Genomic DNA, 24311 nt, shown 5'->3' with positions numbered 1-24311 from the left:
TACGACACGTCTACTGTTCCTGGGGATGGTTCTGGACACAGAACAGAAATAAGTGTTTCTCCCGGAGGAGAAAGCCAAGGAGCTGTCATCTCTAGTCAGAGACCTCCTGAAGCCAAAACAGGTATCGGTGCATCATTGCACGCAAGTCCTGGGAAAAATGGTAGCTTCCTACGAAGCAATCCCATTCGGCAGGTTCCATGCAAGAACTTTTCAGTGGGACCTGTTGGACAAGTGGTCCGGATCACATCTTCAGATGCATCGGCTGATAACCCTGTCTTCAAGGACCAGGGTATCTCTACTGTGGTGGCTGCAGAGTGCCCATCTTCAAGAGGGCCGCAGGTTCGGCATACAGGACTAGGTCCTAGTGACCATGGATGCCAGCCTTTGAGGCTGGGGGGCAGTCACACAGGGAAGAAACTTCCAGGGACTTTGGTCAAGTCAGGTGACTTCCCTACACATAAATATTCTGGAACTGAGGGCCATTTACAATGCCCTGAGTCAGGCAAGGCCTCTGCTTCAAAACCAGCCGGTACTGATCCAATCAGACAACATCACGGCAGTCGCCCATGTAAACCAACGGGGCGGCACAAGAAGCAGGATGGCGATGGCAGAAGCCACAAGGATTCTCCGATGGGCGGAAAATCATGTGTTAGCACTGTCAGCAGTGTTCATTCCCGGAGTGGACGACTGGGAAGCAGATCTTCTCAGCAGACACGACCTCCACCCGGGAGAGTGGGGATTTCATCCAGAAGTCTTCCAAAGGATTGTACACCATTGGGAAAGGCCACAGGTGGACATGATGGCGTCCTGCCTCAACAAAAAGCTATAAAAGATATTGCGCCAGGTCAAGGGACCCTCAGGCGATAGCTGTGGACGCTCTGGTAACACCGTGGGTGTACCAGTCGGTTTATGTGTTCCCCCTCTGCCTCTCATACAAAAGGTACTGAGAATAATAGGAAGGCGAGGAGTAAGAACGATACTCGTGGTTCCGGATTGGCCAAGAAGAGCTTGGTACCCAGAACTTCAAGAAATTATATCAGAGGACCCATGGCCTCTGCCGCTCAGACAGGACCTGCAGCAGCAGGGGCCCTGTCTGTTCCAAGACTTACCGCGGCTACGTTTTGACGGCATGGCGGTTGAACGCCGGATCCTAAAGGAAAATGGCATTCCGGAGGAAGTCATTCCTACGCTGATTCAAGCCAGGAAAGATGTAACTGCAAAACATTATCACCGCATATGGCGGAAATATGTTGCTTGGTGTGAGGCCAAAAAAAGGCCCCAACAGAGGAATTTCAACTAGGTCGATTTCTGCATTTCCTACAAGCAGGAGTGTCTATGGGCCTGAAATTAGGCTCCATTAAGATACAGATCTCGGCTCTGTCGATTTTCTTCCAGAAAGAACTAGCTTCAGTACCTGAAGTTCAGACATTGTAAAAGGAGTGCTGCATATTCAGCCCCCGGTTGTGCCTCCAGTGGCACCTTGGGTTCTCAACGTGGTGTTGAGTTTCTTAAAATCACATTGGTGTGAGCCACTAAAAACCGTGGATCTAAAATATCTCACGCGGAAAGTGGTCATGTTATTGGCCTTGGCTTCGGCCAGGCGTGTATCAGAATTGGCGGCTTTGTCATATAAAAGTCCTTATCTGATTTTCCATATGGATAGGGCAGAATTGAGGACTCGTCCCCAGTTTCTCCCTAAGGTGGTATCAGCTTTTCACTTGAACCAACCTATTGTAGTGCCTGCGGCTACTAGGGACTTGGAGGATTCCACATTACTGGACGTAGTCAGGGCCTTGAAAAATTATGTTTCCAGGACGGCTAGAGTCAGGAGAACTGACTCGCTGTTTATCCTGTATGCACCCAACAAACTGGGTGCTCCTGCTTCTAAGCAGACTATTGCTCGCTGGATTTGTAGCACAATTCAGCTGGCGCATTCTGCGGCTGGACTACCGCAGCCAAAATCTGTAAAAGCCCATTCCACAAGGAAGGTGGGCTCATCTTGGGCAGCTGCCCGAGGGGTCTCGGCTTTCCAACTTTGCCGAGCTGCAACTTGGTCAGGGGCAAACACGTTTGCTAAATTCTACAAAATTGATACCCTGGCTGAGGAGGACCTGGAGTTCTCTCATTCGGTGCTGCAGAGTCATCCGCACTCTCCCGCCCGTTTGGGAGCTTTGGTATAATCCCCATGGTCCTTACGGAGTTCCCAGCATCCACTAGGACGTCAGAGAAAATAAGATTTTACTCACCGGTAAATCTATTTCTCGTAGTCCGTAGTGGATGCTGGGCGCCCATCCCAAGTGCGGATTGTCTGCAATACTTGTATATAGTTATTGCCTAACTAAAGGGTTATTGTAGAGCCATCTGTTGAGAGGCTCAGTTATATTCATACTGTTAACTGGGTATAGTATCACGAGTTATACGGTGTGATTGGTGTGGCTGGTATGAGTCTTACCCGGGATTCAAAATCCTTCGTTATTATGTCAGCTCGTCCGGGCACAGTGTCCTAACTGAGGCTTGGAGGAGGGTCATGGTGGGAGGAGCCAGTGCACACCAGGTGACCTAAAGCTTTCTTTAGTTGTGCCCAGTCTCCTGCGGAGCCGCTATTCCCCATGGTCCTTACGGAGTTCCCAGCATCCACTACGGACTACGAGAAATAGATTTACCGGTGAGTAAAATCTTATTTTTTCTGTCATTTTTACTGTTTTGTATAGTACCCACAATTTCACGAGGGTCTGCTCGCACGTTTGTGCTTGATACACAGAGTCAAATGAGTTTTTAAGACAGAACACTTAGCCACTGAGCCACTCTTGCATTAACTGCACTGTATTTTATTATTTATTTTCTACCTGCTCATATAGAAATGTACAACAGTTATGGGGAACAAGGACCCACGGATATATTTACAGAAGTCCATTGTTGTGTGTGATGGTTGGCAATCCGTTGAACCACATGTGGTTAAGGCCAAACCACATTCACGTTTGGTCTCAGGCAAGCTGCATTGTAAAACCCGATGTAGAACATCCAATCTTACCCACTTATATATCATTCTATGAGAGCTCAAAGCCACTCAGCTTTGGGCCCAGTTCTCTATGGAGAGTGCCAACACAATGACCCCACAGACCTAGAGAGGCCCGGCAAAACACTGACTAGCAGGGCCGCCATCAGGGGGGTGCTGGGGGCACAGCTGTCCCGGGCCCAGCCTCTCTGATAGAGAGAGGAGAGCCCAGGATACTCATGCAGCCCCTGCCCGCCCGCCACTGTCCCCGCTGTACTGCTGCTGTCCTCCGACCCTCCAGCAGCTCTGCATTGAAAGCGTCTCTCCCAAAATGGCCGCCGCCACAGAGGACACAGTTATTCAAGATATTAGAGGAGCCCTCTAGTATCTTGAATAACTGTCTCCTCTGAGGCGGCGGACATTTTGGGAGTGACGTTTTCAATACAGAGCTGCAGGAGGACGGAGGAGAGCAGCAGAGCAGCGGGGATGGAGGCAGGCAGGCAGCGGCATCAGCATCCCGGGCCCTCCCATCAGCGGCACATGTATGAATACATGTGTGTGTGTGTATATATATATATATATATATATATATATATATATATACACATACACACCTCCCAATGGTATCTGGCACTCGGGGACAAATAACAACTCCAAAAGCAACAAGTAGCTTCAACGTTTTGGGGTATTTAGCCCCTTTATCTTAAAAAGTTCAACTAAAAAAAATATTCCTACCTTAAATACACAGGTTGAGACTTGAGGGGGTGGCTTCGTGTCTGTGTAAAAATTGTGAGGGGGTAGGGGGGCTGCTTATTTTGACAGTCCCGGACCCCACAATTTCTGATTTTAGACCTGCTGACTAGCATTGGAGCACTTCTAGGCAGGTACCAGGGAAAATGGGTAATAAAATATTAGTAGTGCCCCCTTGTTAAAAATCATTCTATACAGTAGTTATGCCTTCTGTTGTCCTAATGGTAATTAGTTGTGTCATCTTTTCCAAAAAACGATTGCCCTCAAAATATAAATAGTGCCTCTATAATTTATTCTTAGACTTCATCAAATGTACAATGAGTTTAAATTAATATTGAACAGCCAATCAGGAGATGACTTTTACACTGGTCATCACAGAGAGACTATCATATAGTCCAGTGGTTCCCAAACAATGGGGTCTATTTTACTAAGCCTTGGAAGGATATAAAGTGCACGGAGATAAAGTGCCAGCCAATCAGCTCCTAACTGACATGTCACAGGCTGTGTTTGAAAAATGACAGGAGTTGGTTGGTTGGGACTTTACCTCCATCCAAGGCTTAGTAAATAGACCCCCGTGTGCCTAGGCACCCTGGGGTGCCGCAAGACACTTTCAGACGGTGCCTCAGGTTGGTGGCCCAATGACCAAAACAAATTGTCCATGGTCAAAGTGATATGCAAAACCAGTGCTGGTTACTGGCAATTATAAAATATGTGGACTGTTAGCACCACAACTATGGGGGTAATTCAGTGTTGATCGCAGCAGCAAATTTGTTAGCAGTTAGGCAAAACCATGTGCACTGGAGGGGGGGGGGGGGGAGAGGCAGATATAACATGTGCAGAGAGAGTTAGATTTGGGTGGGGTGTGTTCAAACTGAATCCTAAATTGCAGTGTAAAAATAAAGCAGCCAGTATTTACCCTGCACAGAAATAATATAACCCACCCAAATCTAAATCTCTCTGCTCATGTTATATCTGCCCCACCTGCAGTGCACATGGGCTCTCATTCTGAGTTGATCGCTCGCTAGCTACTTTTAGCAGCTGTGCAGATGCATAGTCGCCGCCCACGGGGGAGTGTATTTTTGCTGTGCAAGTGTGCGAATGCCTGTGCAGCCAAGCGGTACGAAAAAGTTTTTTGCAGTTTCTGAGTAGCTCTGGACTTACTCAGCCCTTGCGATCACTTCAGCCTGTCCGGGGCCGGAATTGACGTCAGACACCCACCCTGCAAACACTTGGGCACGCCTGCATTTTTCCAAACACTCCCTGAAAACGGTCATTTGCCACCCACAAACGCCCTCTTCCTGTCAATCTCCTTGCGATCGGCTGTGCGAATAGATTCTTCGTTAAATCCATCACCCAGCAACGATCCGCTTTGTAGCCGTACGACGTGCCTGCACATTGCGGTGCATACGCATGAGCAGCAGTAACTTATTAGCTGCCCTGCGAAAAACGGCAGTGATCAACTCGGAATGACCCCCATGGTTTTGCCCAACTGCTAACAAATTTGCTGCTGCGATCAACTCTGAATTGCCCCCTGTATCCGTCACCACATAACTGAACCTAAAGGTGACAGGTAGGCACAATTTGCTTAATTTTTTTTTGGGGGGGGGGATTTATCACTAAGAAACGTTTGGCCTAGAAATGTCTTAAAAAATCTTTGATACTCTAGGGCGCCGTGATTCAAGAAAGTTTTGGAACCACTGATATAGCCTATTCCACAGGTTCTCAAACTCGGTCCTCAGGACCCCACACAGTGCATGTTTTGCAGGTCTCCTCACAGAATCACAAGTGAAATAATTAGCTGCACCTGTGGACCTTTTAAAATGTGTCAGTGAGTAATTAATACACCTGTGCACCTGCTGGGTTACCTGCAAAACATGCACTGTGTGGGGTCCTGAGGACCGAGTTTGAGAACCCCTGCCCTATTCTATATGATCTACTTGTAATTTATTAGCTTTCTTTTTTTATTTACACCTGTTCGTAGTTGCCCCAGACATCTGCTAATTTTTTTCAGTAAAATTTTATTTTTTAGAGCAAAATATTACAGCCATTTTTGTTTTTTATTCAAAAAGTGGTTATTTTATCTTTACATACAGATGTGTCCTCATACGCTATCATACACTACTGCCGCGCCCAACAGCCCTTCTCAGAGTGCCAGGTTCCGTGCAACTAGGCCTATGCCAAGCTTATTTTTCCTTCAAATGTGTGTCTTAATTGCATAAATGAAGCAATAGGATGTGTCAAAACCGCTTAACGAAATTGCACAGATTAATGTGATATTCGACACTTGTGCAAATGTTTCCACTTACATCCTTGCTGCAGTCATGCTAAACAGCCCTTGAAGTCGGCGGGACTCGGTAGCGCAGTTCGTCTTTTTTGCGTTGTTTTATTCTGCAAAAATGCATCTTGGACGCACAGTAATGTAATAGGACGCACACGCTGCTTTTGCTGATTAAAATTATACGTGGCATGCCTATATTCTGTGTGTAATAGCGGCTCTATCTGCATCCGAAATGCCACGTTACAGTGTTTTCAAGGTAAACACTGTACCATAGCATTTTGTATGCAAATACAGTCGCAGCCACACACAGAATATAGGCATACCGCATATCATTTTAATCAGCAGAAGCTGCTTGTGCATCCTATTACATCACTGTGCGTCTAAGATGCATTTTCACGGAACAAATACGCTAAAAAATATGCTCGGCGCTAACGAGTCCCGCTTGGCATGGCACTCGTGCATTATGTATAACACGACTTGTATCACATGGAGCAAAGATCTGTACATCTGTACATCTGTGTGTGAGTGAGTCTAAATCTGCCATAATGCAGTGGCCATGGCTTGTTTTCACGCCAAGTTCCGTTGTGCTTCATCTGCAACCTTGCACATATTTAAAAATTTTTCTTGTGCAGTTAGTCACAGCCTGGCATCTCTGTTACAGAATAAGTGATGTTTCACTGTATCTGCTGTGTGAATAATACACATATTTGAAGAGGAAAATGCCATGCTACCGTACATCCAGTGGTGCCGAGAGGGGGGTGGGGGGGAAGAGGGGGAGAGACCAGGTACTATTTATCTGGGCCCAGGCCTGAGGAAGGGGCCCAGTGGGGGACCAAGTTGCCCCTCTTCCCCCCTTACCTGGCAGCAGCAGCTGCAGCTCTTCTCCTCAGCCCAGCACACATTGCTGTGTGTTGGGCTGTAGTGTGTCCAGGGAGACACTGAAAGTACTACTTTTTTCTGTATTTTTTAAAGGTGGAGGGCCGCAACTCCCATGATTAAGCCATACCCCCTAAAAAGTAACTGGCCCCGGTCAGGCTCTCTACTGCCCTGGCTACATTGCTTGGTGCACATCACTTGTGACGGGTGTCTAGCTCCGCCTGGCGTATTGATGGTGTATGTGAATACATCTGTACTACTTTGTTGTTTTTGTTAGTAAATGTGCCCCAACACCTATAAAGTATAGCTAGATGATTCTATATTCTGGAGAATGCAGTAGGATTTAGCAACATCTGAGACCATTCAGACAGCCATTTTGTGCTCTAATAAAATATGCATGAGAATGCAAATTAATATGTTCACTAGGAACTAGGTATGTCCACTGAAGGGTACCCCATCAATCGATGGTGCCATCTGTACTAACTATTGAAGGCAGGAAAACATTACTGGAAACCCAATGATGATTTACATCAGTGGTTCTCAAACTCGGTCCTCAAGGACTTCTAACAGGTCTCATTTTCCAGGTCACCCGGCAGATGCACGGTGTATCACCAACTGTCACATTTTAAAAATTCAGGTGACCTTGAAAACGGGAACGGTTCTTGAGGACTGAGTTTGGGAACCACTGATTTAAACCATTTATGGGCATTCCTATCATTGATGGTGCTGTTGATATTCCAACGTTACCATAGCAATATGGCAAGAGGCTTCCGAAAGTCTAAATTATGTGTAAATCACCCCTATATACTTACATGGGTGTGTAATTAAATCACTATTATATTGGGGGGTTGTAAGGTTTTTGATTTCTCACACGATCCTATTAATAAAAGGAGTAGGCTTTATTGATTTGTTAAGGACTGAACCTAATGCTCTGATACAGAAAACCTATGAATTACATTTCCAGTCAGTTTCAGTCTACAGTAGCTGTATTCTTTATATATTGAGCTTGTTTTGGCTTTTTAACATTAGGTGGCAAAGGAGGGAAGAAAAAGAAGACCAAAAACAGCAATAAGTCTCAGAAAAATAATGGATCCAACTGGGCAAATGTTCCGCTGCCTCCACCACCTATCCAGCCTCTTCCAGGCACAGAAATGGAGCATTATGGGTTGGACCATCAGGAAGTGGGGTAAGGCTGTGCTTGACCTGTTTGTGTATACCCTGGGGGCATTTCTCAGCTTCACATATAACTGGGAGTTTTTATGTATTCAAGTTTAAATGGCACTGACTTACAAGGAAGATTGTAGAGCAACAGATTAAGAGCTCTGTCATTAATGATGCTTGTGCCAGAGAAATTGTGATTTCCATGTTCCTGTCATGTTCATTTGCCAGTTAGTTTGCTTTGCCTCTTGCAGTCAGAGAGATGTGCCAAAGCCTTCCGGGTTTAATGAGTGCATTGTAAAATTCCACGTCGTCTTTGCCTTGTATGAATTACCTTCATACACTAATGATGAGATTAAAACAGATGACTTTGTGCCTCATTTGTAGCCCAAATAAAATAATTCAACTATCAACTAGATTTGCACCCGTTTTGTATTGGAGCTGCAACAAAATCAATGCTTACTCGGAATTGCATTTACATACAGACTGATTGGGCAGATCTGGTAGTTTGGTGGGAGAGAGCAATAAAGGTTCCATTCGATAGAATTAATAGGCATTATGGTCAATATTGACCTACAGCACTGTATGAACTATGAACTTGGCAACCATTTTTGTTGCTCCTTGTAATTTAATTTCTCTTATCCTATCCCTTACAATAATTCTTTTAATATTCTATCGATACCAGTATATTCAATCTGATCCATTCATCTGTGTTGCCTGAGAAGCGTAGATCTAACAATTGATGTTTCGTCACTGTGCTTACACAAATGAATGTTTCAATTGGCGGTTTAGTACTGCATAATAATAAAATCCCGGCAACGCTTTTTATCACATCATTACTGCTGACAACAGTTATGTCTAAGTTATCTGCCAAAGTCAATTCATACAATAATACATCCCAATTAGGGCTGCAAAGCCTATTTTCCCAGTGGCTTTTTCTGTTACGCATTTAGTCCACATCGCAACTCATACATGACAAATGTATATTATATATAGACCTACATTTAACAAATTAATGGATGTACAGTATATCACAAGGGGTCTATGTACTAAGCCTTGGATTATTTTAATATGTGCTATATTCAGACATAAGGACACAAAAGGAACAATACTGAGTTGCCGATCAACTTATATCAATTAGGGATATTATATAAAATATTGATAAGAGCAGACCACGTTCAACTGTTCTTTAGTTGCAAAAAAACAAAAACATAAGATACAGTAGTAATGTCTGATCTCCATGTTCCACACATCACTATTCATTATTATTTATATGGAGTATATGATTGTGTTCTACTGTTATTTCTCTGACGTCCTAGTGGATGCTGGGAACTCCGTAAGGACCATGGGGAATAGACGGGCTCCGCAGGAGATGGGCACTCTAAAGAAAAGATTAGGTACTATCTGGTGTGCACTGGCTCCTCCCTCTATGCCCCTCCTCCAGACTTCAGTTAGAATCTGTGCCCGGCTAGAGCTGGGTGCTCCTAGTGGGCTCTCCTGAGCTTACTAGTAAAGAAAGTATTTATTAGGTTTTTTATTTTCAGTGAGCTTCTGCTGGCAACAGACTCACTGCTACGTGGGACTAAGGGGAGAGAAGCAAACCTACCTGCTTGCAGCTAGCTTGTGCTTCTTAGGCTACTGGACACCATTAGCTCCAGAGGGTTCGAACACAGGCACCTGTCCTCGATCGTCCGTTCCCGGAGCCGCGCCGCCGTCCCCCTCGCAGAGCCAGAAGAACAGAAGCTTGAAGACGACGAAATCGGCGGCAGAAGACTCCTGTCTTCATTTAAGGTAGCGCACAGCACCGCAGCTGTGCGCCATTGCTCCCAGCACACTTACACACTCCGGTCACTGTAGGGTGCAGGGCGCTGGGGGGGGGGGGGGGCGCCCTGGGCAGCAATTGAAGCACCTTTTGGCAATAAAAATACATATATACAGTCTGGCACTGTATATATGTAAAAACCCCCGCCATTTTTTTACACAGAAAGCGGGACAGAAGCCCGCCACTGAGGGGGCGGGGCCTTCTTCCTCAGCACACCAGCGTCATTTTCTCTTCACAGCTCCGCTGGAAGCAGCTCCCCAGGCTCTCCCCTGCAGTATCCAGGTACAAGAAGGGTAAAAAAGAGAGGGGGCGCACATAAATTTAGGCGCAAATAAAACATATAAGGCAGCTATTGGGTAATCACTTATTATAAGTGAAAATCCCTGTGTTATATAGCGCTGTGGTGTGTTGTGTCGGTACGGCTCTGTCGACATGTTTGATGAGGAGGGTTACGTGGAGGCGGAGCAAGGGCAGACAAGTGTGGTGTTGCCCCCGTCGGGGCCGACACCTGATTGGATGGATATGTGGAAGGTCGTAAACGACAATGTAAGCTCCTTACATAAAAGGTTTGATGACGCTGCAGCCATGGGACAGCCGGGGTCTCAGCCCGCGCCTGCCCAGGCGACTCAGAAACCGTCAGGAGCTCATAAACACCCTCTATCTCAGATGGTTGACACAGATGTCGACACGGAGTCCGACTCAAGTGTCAACGATGATGAGGCACATTTACAGTCTAAAATGACCAGGGCCATCCGATACATGATTATTGCAATGAAAGATGTATTACACATTTCTGAGATTAACCCTGTTAATACCAAGAGGGTTTATATGTTTGGGGAGAAAAAGCAGCCAGTGACTTTTCCCCCATCTGATGAATTAAATGAATTATGTGAAGAAGCGTGGAGTTCCCCTGATAAGTGATTTCTAAGAGGTTACTGATGGCGTACCCTTTCCCGCCAACGGACAGGTTACGTTGGGAAACATCCCCTAGGGTGGACAAGGCACTGACACGCTTATCTAAAAAGGTGGCCCTGCTGTCTCAGGATACGGCCGCCCTAAAGGACCCTGCGGATAGAAAGCAGGAAGCTATCCTGAAGTCTGTGTATACACACTCTGGTACTCTACTGAGACCTGCTATTGCTTCAGCCTGGATGTGTAGTGCTGTAGCAGCATGGACAGATACTCTGTCAGACGACATAGATTCCCTCGACAGGGATACTGTTTTGCTAACCCTGGGCCATATAAAAGACGTCGTCTTATATATGCGGGATGCTCAGAGGGACATTTGCCTGCTGGGCTCTAGAATTAATGCTATGTCCATTTCTGCCAGGAGGGTCTTATGGACTCGGCAATGGACAGGAGATGCTGATTCTAAAAAACACATGGAGGTTTTGCCTTATAAGGGTGAGGAATTGTTTGGGGACGGTCTATCGGACCTCGTGTCCACAGCGACAGCTGGAAAGTCGACTTTCTTGCCTCAGGATTCCTCACAGCCTAAGAAAGCACCGTATTATCAAATGCAGTCCTTTCGTTCTCAGAAAGGCAAGAGGGTCAGGGGTGCATCCTTTCTTGCCAGAGGCAGGGGTAGAGGTAAGAAGCTGCACCATGCAGCCAGTTCCCAGGAACAAAAGTCCTCCCCTGCTTCCACTAAGTCCACCGCATGACGTTGGGGCTCCACAGGCGGAGCCAGGTGCGGTGGGGGCGCGTCTCTGAAACTTCAGCAACCAGTGGGTTCGCTCACAGGTGGATCTCTGGGCTGTACAAATTGTATCTCAGGGATACAAGCTGGAATTCGAAGCGACTCCCCCCGCCGTTACATCAAATCAGCCTTGCCAGCTTTCCCCATGGAAAGGGAGGTAGTACTTGCGGCAATTCACAAGCTGTACCTCCAGCAAGTGATTATCAGGGTCCCCCTCCTTCAACAGGGAAGGGGTTACTATTCCACAATGTTTGTGGTACCGAAACCGGACGGTTCGGTGAGACCCATTCTGAATTTAAAATCCTTGAACACTTATATAAAGAAATTCAAGTTCAAAATGGAATCGCTCAGAGCGGTTATTGCAAGCCTGGAAGAGGGGGATTTTATGGTGTCGCTGGACATCAAGGATGCTTACTTGCATGTCCCCATTTACCCACTTCACCAGGAGTACCTCAGGTTTGTGGTACAGGACTGTCATTACCAGTTCCAGACGTTGCCGTTTGGCCTGTCCACGGCACCGAGGATATTTACCAAGGTAATGGCCGAAATGATGATACTCCTTCGGAAGAAGGGAGTTATAGTTATCCCGTACTTGGACGATCTCCTCATAAAGGCGAGGTTCAGAGAGCAGTTGTTGATCAGCGTAGCACTCTCTCAGGAAGTGTTGCAACAGCACGGCTGGATTCTGAATGTTCCAAAGTCGCAGCTGATTCCTACGACGCGTCTGCTTTTCCTGGGCATGATTCTGGACACAGAACAGAAGAAGGTGTTTCTCCCGGTGGAGAAGGCCCAGGAATTAGCATCTCTGGTCAGGGACCTCCTGAAACCAAAACAGGTATCGGTGCATCACTGCACGCGAGTCCTGGGAAAGATGGTGGCTTCATACGAAGCCATTCCCTTCGGCAGGTTCCATGCAAGGATCTTTCAGTGGGATCTGTTGGACAAGTGGTCCGGATCGCATCTTCAGATGCATCGGCTGATGACCCTGTCCCCAAGGGCCAGGGTGTCTCTTCTGTGGTGGCTGCAGAGTGCTCACCTTCTCGAGGGCCGCAGGTTCGGCATACAGGACTGGGTCCTGGTGACCACGGATGCAAGCCTCCGAGGATGGGGGGCAGTCACTCAGGGAAGAAACTTCCAAGGGCTGTGGTCAAGTCTGGAGACTTCTCTACACATAAATATACTGGAACTAAGGGCCATTTACAACGCCCTGAGTCAAGCAGAGCCCCTGCTTCGAAACCGGCCAGTGCTGATTCAGTCAGACAACATCACGGCGGTCGCCCATGTAAACCGCCAGGGCGGCACAAGAAGCAGGATGGCAATGGCGGAAGCCACAAAGATTCTTCGGTGGGCAGAGAATCACGTGCAAGCACTGTCAGCAGTGTTCATTCCGGGAGTGGACAACTGGGAAGCAGACTTCCTCAGCAGACACGACCTCCACCCGGGAGAGTGGGGACTTCATCAAAAAGTCTTCACACAGATTGCAAAGCGATGGGAACTGCCACAGGTGGACATGATGGCGTCCCGCCTCAACAAAAAGCTAAAAAGATATTGCGCCAGGTCAAGGGACCCTCAGGCGATAGCTGTGGACGCCCTAGTGACACCGTGGGTGTACCAGTCGGTATTTGTGTTTCCTCCTCTTCCTCTCATACCCAAGGTACTGAGAATAGTAAGAAAGAGAGGAATAAGAACAATACTCATTGTTCCGGATTGGCCAAGAAGGACTTGGTACCCGGAACTGCAAGGAATGCACACAGAAGACCCATGTCCTCTGCCTCTCAGACAGGACCTGCTGCAACAAGGGCCCTGTCTGTTCCAAGACTTACCGCGGCTGCGTTTGACGGCATGGCGGTTGAATGCCGGATCCTAGCGGAAAAAGGCATTCCGGATGAAGTTATTCCTATGCTGATAAAGGCTAGGAAGGACGTGACAACAAAGCATTATCACCGTATATGGCGAAAATATGTTGCTTGGTATGAGGCCAGGACGGCCCCTACAGAGGAATTCCAGCTGGGTCGATTCCTGCACTTCCTACAGTCAGGGGTGACTATGGGCCTAAAATTGGGGTCCATAAAGGTCCAGATTTCGGCCCTATCCATTTTCTGTCAAAAAGAACTGGCTTCACTGCCTGAGGTTCAGACGTTTTTTAAGGGAGTGCTGCATATTCAGCCCCCTTTTGTGCCACCAGTGGCACCCTAAGATCTTAACGTTGTGTTGGATTTCCTGAAATCCCACTGGTTTGAGCCACTTAAGACCGTGGAACTAAAGTATCTCACGTGGAAAGTGGTCATGCTGTTGGCCTTAGCATCGGCTAGGCGTGTGTCGGAATTGGCGGCTTTGTCATGTAAAAGCCCATATCTGATCTTCCATATGGACAGGGCAGAATTGAGGACTCGTCCCCAATTTCTCCCAAAGGTGGTATCATCGTTTCATTTGAACCAACCTATTGTGGTGCCTGCGGCTACTCGGGACTTGGAGGACTCCAAGTTGCTGGACGTAGTCAGGGCTTTGAAGATATATGTTTCCAGAACGGCTGGAGTCAGGAAGACTGACTCGCTGTTTATCCTGCATGCACCCAACAAGCTGGGTGCTCCTGCTTCAAAGCAAACTATTGCTCGCTGGATCTGTAGCACGATTCAGCTGGCTCATTCTGCGGCTGGATTGCCGCATCCAAAATCAGTAAAAGCCCATTCCACAAGGAAGGTGGGCTCTTCTTGGGCGGCTGCCCGAGGGGTCTCGGCTTTACAGCTTTGCCGAGCGGCTACTTGGTCGGGTTCAAACACCTTTGCAAAGTTCTACAAGTTTGATACCCTGGCTGAGGAGGACCTTGTGTTTGCTCATTCGGTGCTGCAGAGTCATCCGCACTCTCCCGCCCGTTTGGGAGCTTTGGTATAATCCCCATGGTCCTTACGGAGTTCCCAGCATCCACTAGGACGTCAGAGAAAATAAGAATTTACTCACCGGTAATTCTATTTCTCGTAGTCCGTAGTGGATGCTGGGCGCCCGTCCCAAGTGCGGACTTTCTGCAATACGTGTATATAGTTATTGCTTAAATAAGGGTTATTGTTATGAGCCATCCGTTGAGTAAGGCTCAGTTGTTGTTCATACTGTTAACTGGGTAAGGTTATCACAAGTTGTACGGTGTGATTGGTGTGGCTGGTATGAGTCTTACCCTGGATTCCAAAAATCCTTTCCTTGTAATGTCAGCTCTTCCGGGCACAGTTTCCCTAACTGAGGTCTGGAGGAGGGGCATAGTGGGAGGAGCCAGTGCACACCAGATAGTACCTAATCTTTTCTTTAAAGTGCCCAGTCTCCTGCGGAGCCCGTCTATTCCCCATGGTCCTTACGGAGTTCCCAGCATCCACCACGGACTACGAGAAATAGAATTACCGGTGAGTAAATTCTTATTTTTCTACACTTTCAATTTCTATTTGAGTGCGTTACTAATGTACTTTACCTTCTATACTGTAGCTGCTTTTAAAACTATTTTTGAAGGGGCCAGACAGAGTTTATTTATAATCCCTGAGCACAGTTTGATATCTTTTTATTCCTGCAGCGAATTGGATCTTTATTTTTAATACTTAATATCAGCTTTGAGCTGTGTCAAACTTTTTGCCTCTCAAGGATGTCACCTGGAATTTTCAAGATTTGCTGAGTTCCTGAAAAAAGGGCCAAAATAACCAAAATGTATTCTATTGCATGTGGCATGTTTATTAGCGACAGCAGCAACAAAATAAAAAGGTTATACAGGTTTTTGGGGTCAGACAGGATTATATATTTAAAATATTTTGTGCTTCTTAATTGGTCGGTAAAATGGATTTGCATATTTCATAAATAATTGATGATGTTTATAGATAAGCAAAACCTTTTGTGAAGGTCATGCTGACAAGTTTTGGAATTCTAAACAAAATTGTATTGTACAATGATAAAAATTGTATAATATTAATAAAAAAAACAGCAGAAAACTGAATAAATTTACTTTTTTCTTGTACACACCTAAAGCATCTTTGTAATAGTAATGTTTATACTTGAATCATAAATAAAAGATATTTGAATCAATTTGCTGAAAAAAGAACTACTAGACCATTGGGGTTAATCTTCTCGAAAACTGAACTGAGATAAATTCACGTATGTCTAATATAATGTTTGGGAAATAACGTGTGTGCAGGCAGTGTCGGACTGGAGCATGAAGGGCCCACCGAGGAATGCAGATATAGGGGCCTGTGTTTGGGTGTGTGGTCAGCTGCTACAAAGGTCTAGCTGATCATTAAACAGTAAATAGTATAGTAAAGTATATTAAATACTGTTAGTGCATGCATGATAATGTACCAGATTAATAATAGCAGAAAATACACCATAGTCCTGTGCAGTATAAGGTAACATATGTATAATGTATAATACAAGTGCACAGTCTGGAACCTGATCCCTAGAAGAGGAGGTGAGTCTCCAGGCAGTGGGGCCTACTGGGGTTTTTCCCTGTACCCCTTTGGGCCAGTCCAACCCTGTGTGCAGGTGTGAATTTCTCTGACGTCCTAGTGGATGCTGGGAACTCCGTAAGGACCATGGGGAATAGACGGGCTCCACAGGAGACTGGGCACTCTAAAAGAAAGATTAGGTACTATCTGGTGTGCACTGGCTCCTCCCTCTATGCCCCTCCTCCAGACGTCAGTTAGATTTCTGTGCCCGGCCGAGCTGGATGCACACTAGGGGCTCTCCTGAGCTCCTAGAAAGAAAGTATATGTTAGGTTTTTTATTTTACAGTGAGACCTGCTGGCAACAGGCTCACTGCAACGAGGGACTAAGGGGAGAAGAAGCGAACCTACCTGCTTGCAGCTAGCTTGGGCTTCTTAGGCTACTGGACACCATTAGCTCCAGAGGGATCGACCGCAGGACCCGTCCTTGGTGTTCGTTCCCGGAGCCGCGCCGCCGTCCCCCTTACAGAGCCAGAAGCATGAAGATGGTCCGGAAAATCGGCGGCAGAAGACTTCAGTCTTCACCAAGGTAGCGCACAGCACTGCAGCTGTGCGCCATTGCTCCTCATACACACTTCACACTTCGGTCACTGAGGGTGCAGGGCGCTGGGGGGGGGGCGCCCTGAGCAGCAATAAAAACACCTTGGCTGGCAAAATAATCACAATATATAGCCCCAGAGGCTATATATGTGATAATTACCCCTGCCAGAATCCATAAAAAAGCGGGAGAAAAGTCAGCGAAAAAGGGGCGGAGCTATCTCCCTCGGCACACTGGCGCCATTTTCTCTTCACAGTGCAGCTGGAAGACAGCTCCCCAGGCTCTCCCCTGTAGTTTTCAGGCTCAAAGGGTTAAAGAGAGAGGGGGGGCACTAAATTTAGGCGCAATATTGTTTATACAAGCAGCTATTGGGGAAAATTCACTCAGTGATAGTGTTTATCCCTACATTATATAGCGCTCTGGTGTGTGCTGGCATACTCTCTCTCTGTCTCCCCAAAGGGCTGTGTGGGGTCCTGTCCTCAGTCAGAGCATTCCCTGTGTGTGTGCGGTGTGTCGGTACGGCTGTGTCGACATGTTTGATGAGGAGGCTTATGTGGAGGCGGAGCAGATGCCGATAAATGGGATGTCGCCCCCTGTGGGCCGACACCAGAGTGGATGGATAGGTGGAAGGTATTAACCGACAGTGTCAACTCCTTACATAAAAGGCTGGATGACGTAACAGCTATGGGACAGCCGGCTTCTCAGCCCGCGCCTGCCCAGGCGTCTCAAAGGCCATCAGGGGCTCAAAAACGCCCGCTCCCTCAGATGGCAGACACAGATGTCGACACGGAGTCTGACTCCAGTGTCGACGATGTTGAGACATATACACAATCCACTAGGAACATCCGTTACATGATCCCGGCAATAAAAAATGTGTTACACATTTCTGACATTAACCCAAGTACCACTAAAAAAGGGTTTTATGTTTGGGGAGAAAAAGCAGGCAGTGTTTTGTTCCCCCATCCAATGAGTGAATGAAGTGTGAAAAAGCGTGGGTTCCCCCGATAAGAAACTGATAATTTCTAAAAAGTTACTGATGGCGTACCTTTTCCCGCCAGAGGATAAGTTACGCTGGGAGATATCCCCTAGGGTGGATAAGGCGCTCACACGTTTGTCAAAAAAGGTGGCACTGCCGTCTTAGGATACGGCCACTTTGAAGGTACCTGCTGATAAAAAGCAGGAGGCTATCCTGAAGTCTGTATTTACACACTCAGGTACTAGACTGAGACCTGCAGATAGTGCTGCTGCAGCATGGTCTGTAACCCTGTCAAACAGGGATACTATTTTGCGAACATAAGACGTCGTCTTATATATGAGGGATGCACAGAGGGATATTTTGCCGGCTGGCATCCAGAATTAATGCAATGTCCATTCTGTCAGGAGGATATTAGAGACCCGACACTGGACAGGTGATGCTGACTTTAAAAGGCACATAGAGCCTTATAAGGGTGAGGAATTGTTTGGGGATGGTCTCTGGGACCTCGTATCCACAGCAACAGCTGGGAAGAAAATGTTTTACCTCAGGTTTCCTCACAGCCTAAGAAAGCACTGTATTATCAGGTACAGTCCTTTCGGCTTCAGAAAAGCAAGCGGGTCAAAGGCGCTTCCTTTCTGCACAGAGACGAGGGAAGAGGGAAAAAGCTGCACCAGTCAGCCAGTTCCCAGAATCAAAATTCTTCCCCCGCTTCCTCTGAGTCCACCGCATGATGCGGGGGCTCCACAGGCGTAGCCAGGTACGGCGGGGGGCCGCCTCAAAAATTTCAGCGATCAGTGGGCTCGCTCACAGGTGGATCCCTGGATCCTTCAAGTAGTATCTCAGGGGTACAGGCTGGAATTCGAGGCGTCTCCCCCCCGCCGTTTCCTCAAATCTGCCTTGCCGACAACTCCCTCAGGCAGGGAGGCTGTGCTAGAGGCAATTCACAAGCTGTATTCCCAGCAGGTGATAGTCAAGGTGCCCCTACTTCAACAAGGACGGGGTTACTATTCCACACTGTTTGTGGTACCGAAACCGGACGGTTCGGTGAGACCCATTTTAAATTTGAAGTCCTTGAACACATACATAAAAAAATTCAAGTTCAAGATGGAATCGCTCAGGGCGGTTATTGCAAGCCTGGAGGAGGGGGATTACATGGTATCCCTGGACATCAAGGATGCTTACCTACATGTCCCCATTTACAATCCTCACCAGGAGTACCTCAGATTTGTGGTACAGGATTGCCATTACCAATTCCAAACACTGCCATTTGGACTGTCCACGGCACCGAGGGTCTTTACCAAGGTAATGGCAGAAATGATGATACTCCTTCGAAAAAAGGGAGTTTTTTAATTATCCCGTACTTGGAGGATCTCCTTATAAAGGCGAGGTCCATTGAGCAGTTGTTGGTCGGAGTAGCACTATCTCGGGAAGTGCTACAACAGCACGGATGGATTCTATACATTCCAAAGTCACAGCTGGTTCCTACCACACGCCTGCTGTTCCTGGGGATGGTTCTGGACACAGAACAGAAAAAAGTGTTTCTCCCGCAGGAGAAAGCCAAAGTCATCTCTAGTCAGAGACCTCCTGAAACCAAAACAGGTATCGGTGCATCACTGCACACGAGTCCTGGGAAAAATGGTAGCTTCTTACGAAGCAAAATTCCATTCGGCAGGTTCCATGCAAGAACCTTTCAGTGGGACCTCTTGGACAAGTGGTCGGAATCGCATCTTCAGATGCATCGGCTGATAACCCTGTCTCCAAGGACCAGGGTATCTCTACTGTGGTGGCTGCAGAGTGCTCATCTTCAAGAGGGCCGCAGATTCGGCATACAGGACTGGGTCCTGGTAACCACGGATGCCAGCCTTCGAGGCTGGGGGGCAGTCACACAGGGAAGAAATTTCCAAGGACTTTGGTCAAGTCAGGAGTCGTCCCTACACATAAATATTCTGGAACTGAGGGACATTTACAATGCCCTAAGTCTGGCAAGGCCTCGGCTTCAAAACCAGCCGGTACTGATCCAATCAGACAACATCACGGCAGTCGCCCATGTAAACCGACAGGGCGGCACAAGAAGCAGGATGGCGATGGCGGAAGCCACAAGGATTCTCCGATGGGCGGAAAATCACGTCTTAGCACTGTCAGCAGTGTTCATTCCGGGAGTGGACAACTGGGAAGCAGACTTCCTCAGCAGACACGACCGACACCCGGGAGAGTGGGGACTTCATCCAGAAGTCTTCCAACTGTTGGTAAACCGTTGGGAAAGGCCACAGGTGGACATGATGGCGTCCCGCCTAAACAAAAAACTAGATATTGCGCCAGGTCAAGGGACCCTCAGGCAATAGCTGTGGACGCTCTAGTGACACCGTGGGTGTACCAGTCGGTTTATGTATTCCCTCCTCTGCCTCTCATACCAAAGGTACTGAGAATAATAAGAAAACGAGGAGTAAGAACGATACTCGTGGTTCCGGATGGGCCAAGAAGAGCTTGGTACCCAGAACTTCAAGAAATAATATCAGAGGACCCATGGCCTCTACCGCTCAGACAGGATCTGCTACAGCAGGGGCCCTGTCTGTTCCAAGACTTACCGCGGCTGCGTTGGACGGCATGGCGGTTGAATTCCGGATCCTAATGCAAAAGGGCATTCCGGAGGAAGTCATTCCTACGCTGATAAAAGCCAGGAAAGAAGTAACCGCAAACCATTATCACCGTATTTGGCGAAAATATGTTGCGTGGTGTGAGGCCAGGAAGGCCCCAACAGAGGAATTTCAGCTGGGTCGTTTTCTGCACTTCCTACAGTCAGGAGTGACTATGGGCCTAAATTTGGGTTCCATTAAGGTCCAGATTTCGGCTCTGTCGTTTTTCTTCCAGAAAGAACTGGCTTCACTGCCTGGAGTTCAGACATTTGTAAAGGGAGTACTACATATTCAGCCCCTTTTTTGTGCCTTCTGTGGCACCTTGGGATCTCAACGTGGTGTTGAGTTTCTTAAAATCACATTGGTTTGAGCCACTTAAAACTATGGATTTGAAATATCTCACGTGGAAAGTGGTCATGTTATTGGCCTTGGCTTCGGCCAGGCGTGTGTCAGAATTGGCGGCTTTGTCATGTAAAAGCCCTTATCTGATTTTCCATATGGATAGGGCAGAATTGAGGACTCGTCCCCAGTTTCTCCCTAAGGTGGTATCAGCTTTTCACTTGAACCAACCTATTGTAGTGCCTGCGGCTACTAGGGACTTGGAAGATTCCAAGTTACTGGACGTAGTCAGGGCCTTAAAAATTTATATTTCCAGGACGGCTGGAGTCAGGAAAACTGACTCGTTTTTTATCCTGTAGGCACCCAACAAAATAGGTGCTCCTGCTTCTAAGCAGACTATTGCTCGCTGAATTTGTAGCACAATTCAGCTGGAGCATTCTGCGGCTGGATTGCCGCATCCTAAATCAGTAACAGCCCATTCCACGAGGAAAGTGGGCTCATCTTGGGCGGCTGCCCGAGGGGTCTCGGCTTTACAACTTTGCCGAGCTGCAGCTTGGTCAGGGGCAAACACGTTTGCTAAATTCTACAAATTTGATACCCTGGCTGAGGAGGACCTTGAGTTCTCTCATTCGGTGCTGCAGAGTCATCCGCACTCTCCCGCCCGTTTGGGAGCTTTGGTATAATCCCCATGGTCCTTACGGAGTTCCCAGCATCCACTAGGACGTCAGAGAAAATAAGATTTTACTCACCGGTAAATCTATTTCTCGTAGTCCGTAGTGGATGCTGGGCGCCCATCCCAAGTGCGGATTGTCTGCAATACTTGTATATAGTTATTGCCTAACTAAAGGGTTATTGTTGAGCCATCTGTTGAGAGGCTCAGTTATATTTCATACTGTTAACTGGGTATAGTATCACGAGTTATACGGTGTGATTGGTGTGGCTGGTATGAATCTTACCCGGGATTCAAAATCCTTCCTTATTGTGTCAGCTCTTCCGGGCACAGTATCCTAACTGAGGTCTAGAGGAGGGGCATAGAGGGAGGAGCCAGTGCACACCAGATAGTACCTAATCTTTCTTTTAGAGTGCCCAGTCTCCTGCGGAGCCCGTCTATTCCCCATGGTCCTTACGGAGTTCCCAGCATCCACTACGGACTACGAGAAATAGATTTACCGGTGAGTAAAATCTTATTTTTGCAGAGTTACTGTATATAGGCACACACAAGCAGATTACTCTATGAACAGCCCAGTTATGTAACCAGTGGTGTTGGTTTATTGATAAATAACAGGTACAGCCGTACTCACTGTTACATGTACAAGGATTGTCATGAAGTGGAGCTTCAGCAGAGTGAGGTTTCATACAGCTCACCATCTGATGGGTGTATACTGCAAAAGGGTAGGGATGCTGGGACAGCTTTATAGCAGGTAATAATCAGGTCTTTCATAGGAGCTAATTAGGAGACTTCTGCACATGCTCAGTAGAGATCTCAGTGGCCATCTTGAGATAGGGCATGAAGCCTCCCTGAAGAATAAGAAGACTGGAGTCTGCGCAATAGTGCACTTCTCTTTCAACATAATAATCTTAGTTTTGTGGAGGCAACAGGAGGAGTTAAGATGAGTCATACCAGGGCCGGCTCCAGGCATGTTCGACTAGAGCGGCCGCGCGGGGCGCCACTCTTACAGGGCGCCGCACGCTGCGGCCGCCATATTCCTGCCTGGAGCCAGCCTCTGTTTGTCCCATTCCCGGCCGCTTGTGTGCGCGCTATGCAGCGCGCTGTGCGGCGCCGGCGTCTGACGTTGGACGCCGGCGCCGCGCAGCGTGCATAGCGTGCAGACAGTTTCGATCCTCCGTCCGCGGCCCGCCCGCGCCCACAGCAGTATTCCCGGCTCCCAGCAGCACCGCAGTGTCAGTGACAGGTAAGTTAAAATCTGTCTGGCACTGTGTGGGGCCGTTTATGTTTCTGGCACTGTGGGGGCATTATTTGTCTGGCACTGTGGGGGCATTATTTTTCTGGCACTGTGGGGGCATTATTTTTCTGGCACTGTGGGGGCATATCTGCACTGTGGGGGCATTATTTTTCTGGCACTGTGGGGGCATTATTTTTCTGGCACTGTGGGGGCATTATTTTTCTGGCACTGTGGGGGCATATCTGCACTGTGGGGGCATTATTTTTCTGGCACTGTGGGGGCATATCTGCACTGTGGGGGCATTATTTTTCTGGCACTGTGGGGGCATATCTGCACTGTGGGGGCATTATTTTTCTGGCACTGTGGGGGCATATCTGCACTGTGGGGGCATTATTTTTCTGGCACTGTGGGGGCATATCTGCACTGTGGGGGCATTATTTTTCTGGCACTGTGGGGGCATATCTGCACTGTGGGGGCATTATTTTTCTGGCACTGTGGGGGCATATCTGCACTGTGGGGGCATTATTTTTCTGGCACTGTGGGGGCATATCTGCACTGTGGGGGCATTATTTTTCTGGCACTGTGGGGGCATTATTTTTCTGGCACTGTGGGGGCATTATTTTTCTGGCACTGTGGGGGCATATCTGCACTGTGGGGGCATTATTTTTCTGGTACTGTGGGGGCATATCTGCACTGTGGGGGCATTATGTTTCTGGCACTGTGGGGGCATTATGTTTCTGGCACTGTGGGGGCATATCTGCACTGTGGGGGCATTTATGTTTCTGGCACTGGGGGCATTTATGTATCTGGCACTGTGGGGGCATATCTGCACTGTGGGGGCTTTTATGTTTTGTGGCACGGCGGGCATTTATTTATCTGGCACTGTGGGGGCATTTATGTTTTGTGGCACTGGGGGCATTTATGTATCTGGCACTTATGTATCTGGCACTGTGGGGTCATTGATGCATCTGGCATTGTGTGGTCATTTATGTATCTGGCATTGTGGGGGCATTTATGTATCTGGCACTGGGGGCATATCTGCACTGTGTGGCCATTTATGTATCTGGCACTGCTGGGGGGCATGTCACATGTAGCTGGCACTGCTGGGGGGTATGTCACGTGTAGCTGGCACTGCTGGCGGGCATGTCACGTGTAGCTGGCACTGCTGGGGGGCATATCATGTAGTGTATCTACTAGGCGTCTGTGGCTAGGCAATGTGTCTATCGTGCGCTGCCCGGTGCAAAGTGTCTATCGTGCGCTGCCTGGCGCAAAGTGTCTATCGTGCTCTGCCTGGCGCAAAGTGTCTAACGTGCTCTGCCTGGCGCAAAGTGTATAGGAGGTTCTACCTGGTGCAAAGTGTATTAGCTGCACTACTATGTGGTGTAATGCGAATTGCCACTATTCTGTGGTCATGCACCTTCCCCACGAAGCAACGCCCCTAAATTTTTGCTGCGCGCCTTCGGCGCGCACTGTCCCTGCTTCAGCATGTGGGTGGAGGAGCACCAAGCATTACAGTATGTACATCATTTTGCCCTCCTTACTTAAAAATGTGCCCTCCTTGTGATCAGCACCCTGCCCTAAAACGTGAACACTATCATGTGTAGCTGGCACTGCTGGGGGTCTATTGTGTGTAGCTGGCACTGCTGCGGGGCATGTCATGTGTAGCTGGCACTGCTGCGGGGCATGTCATGTGTTGCTGGCACTGCTGCGGGGCATGTCATGTGTAGCTGGCACTACACTGGAGACATTGTGTGTAAGGAACACTACTGTGGCTGTTCTGCATAAGGCTGCTAATTGTGTGCATAGAGGGGGTGTGAAAAAATATATTTATTTATAGTTTAATAATATGAAGTTACGAGGCCACACCCACTTTC

At 47.8% G+C, this 24311-nt stretch overlaps 1 protein-coding gene and 1 long non-coding RNA gene across 15 annotated transcripts in view; one reads left to right on the top strand and one right to left on the bottom strand.

Annotated features, from left to right (window-relative positions):
* Positions 1-21906, bottom strand: part of LOC135050143 (uncharacterized) — a 98982-nt gene extending 77076 nt beyond the window's left edge. Inside the window, exon 1 of the long non-coding RNA XR_010241555.1 lies at positions 21835-21906. This is a non-coding gene — a long non-coding RNA (uncharacterized LOC135050143). The remainder of the gene's footprint in view (positions 1-21834) is intronic.
* Positions 1-24311, top strand: part of ROBO2 (roundabout guidance receptor 2) — a 1589073-nt gene that overhangs the window by 1526786 nt on the left and 37976 nt on the right. For all 14 annotated transcript variants that reach the window (XM_063956330.1, XM_063956325.1, XM_063956332.1 and 11 more), the window contains one exon: positions 7929-8085. In XM_063956330.1, coding sequence (XP_063812400.1) covers positions 7929-8085 — 157 coding nt within the window. The remainder of the gene's footprint in view (positions 1-7928; positions 8086-24311) is intronic.

Source organism: Pseudophryne corroboree, chromosome 2, assembly GCF_028390025.1.
Source record: "Pseudophryne corroboree isolate aPseCor3 chromosome 2, aPseCor3.hap2, whole genome shotgun sequence".
Taxonomy (NCBI): domain Eukaryota; kingdom Metazoa; phylum Chordata; class Amphibia; order Anura; family Myobatrachidae; genus Pseudophryne; species Pseudophryne corroboree.
This window is presented reverse-complemented; position numbering and strand designations above follow the sequence as displayed.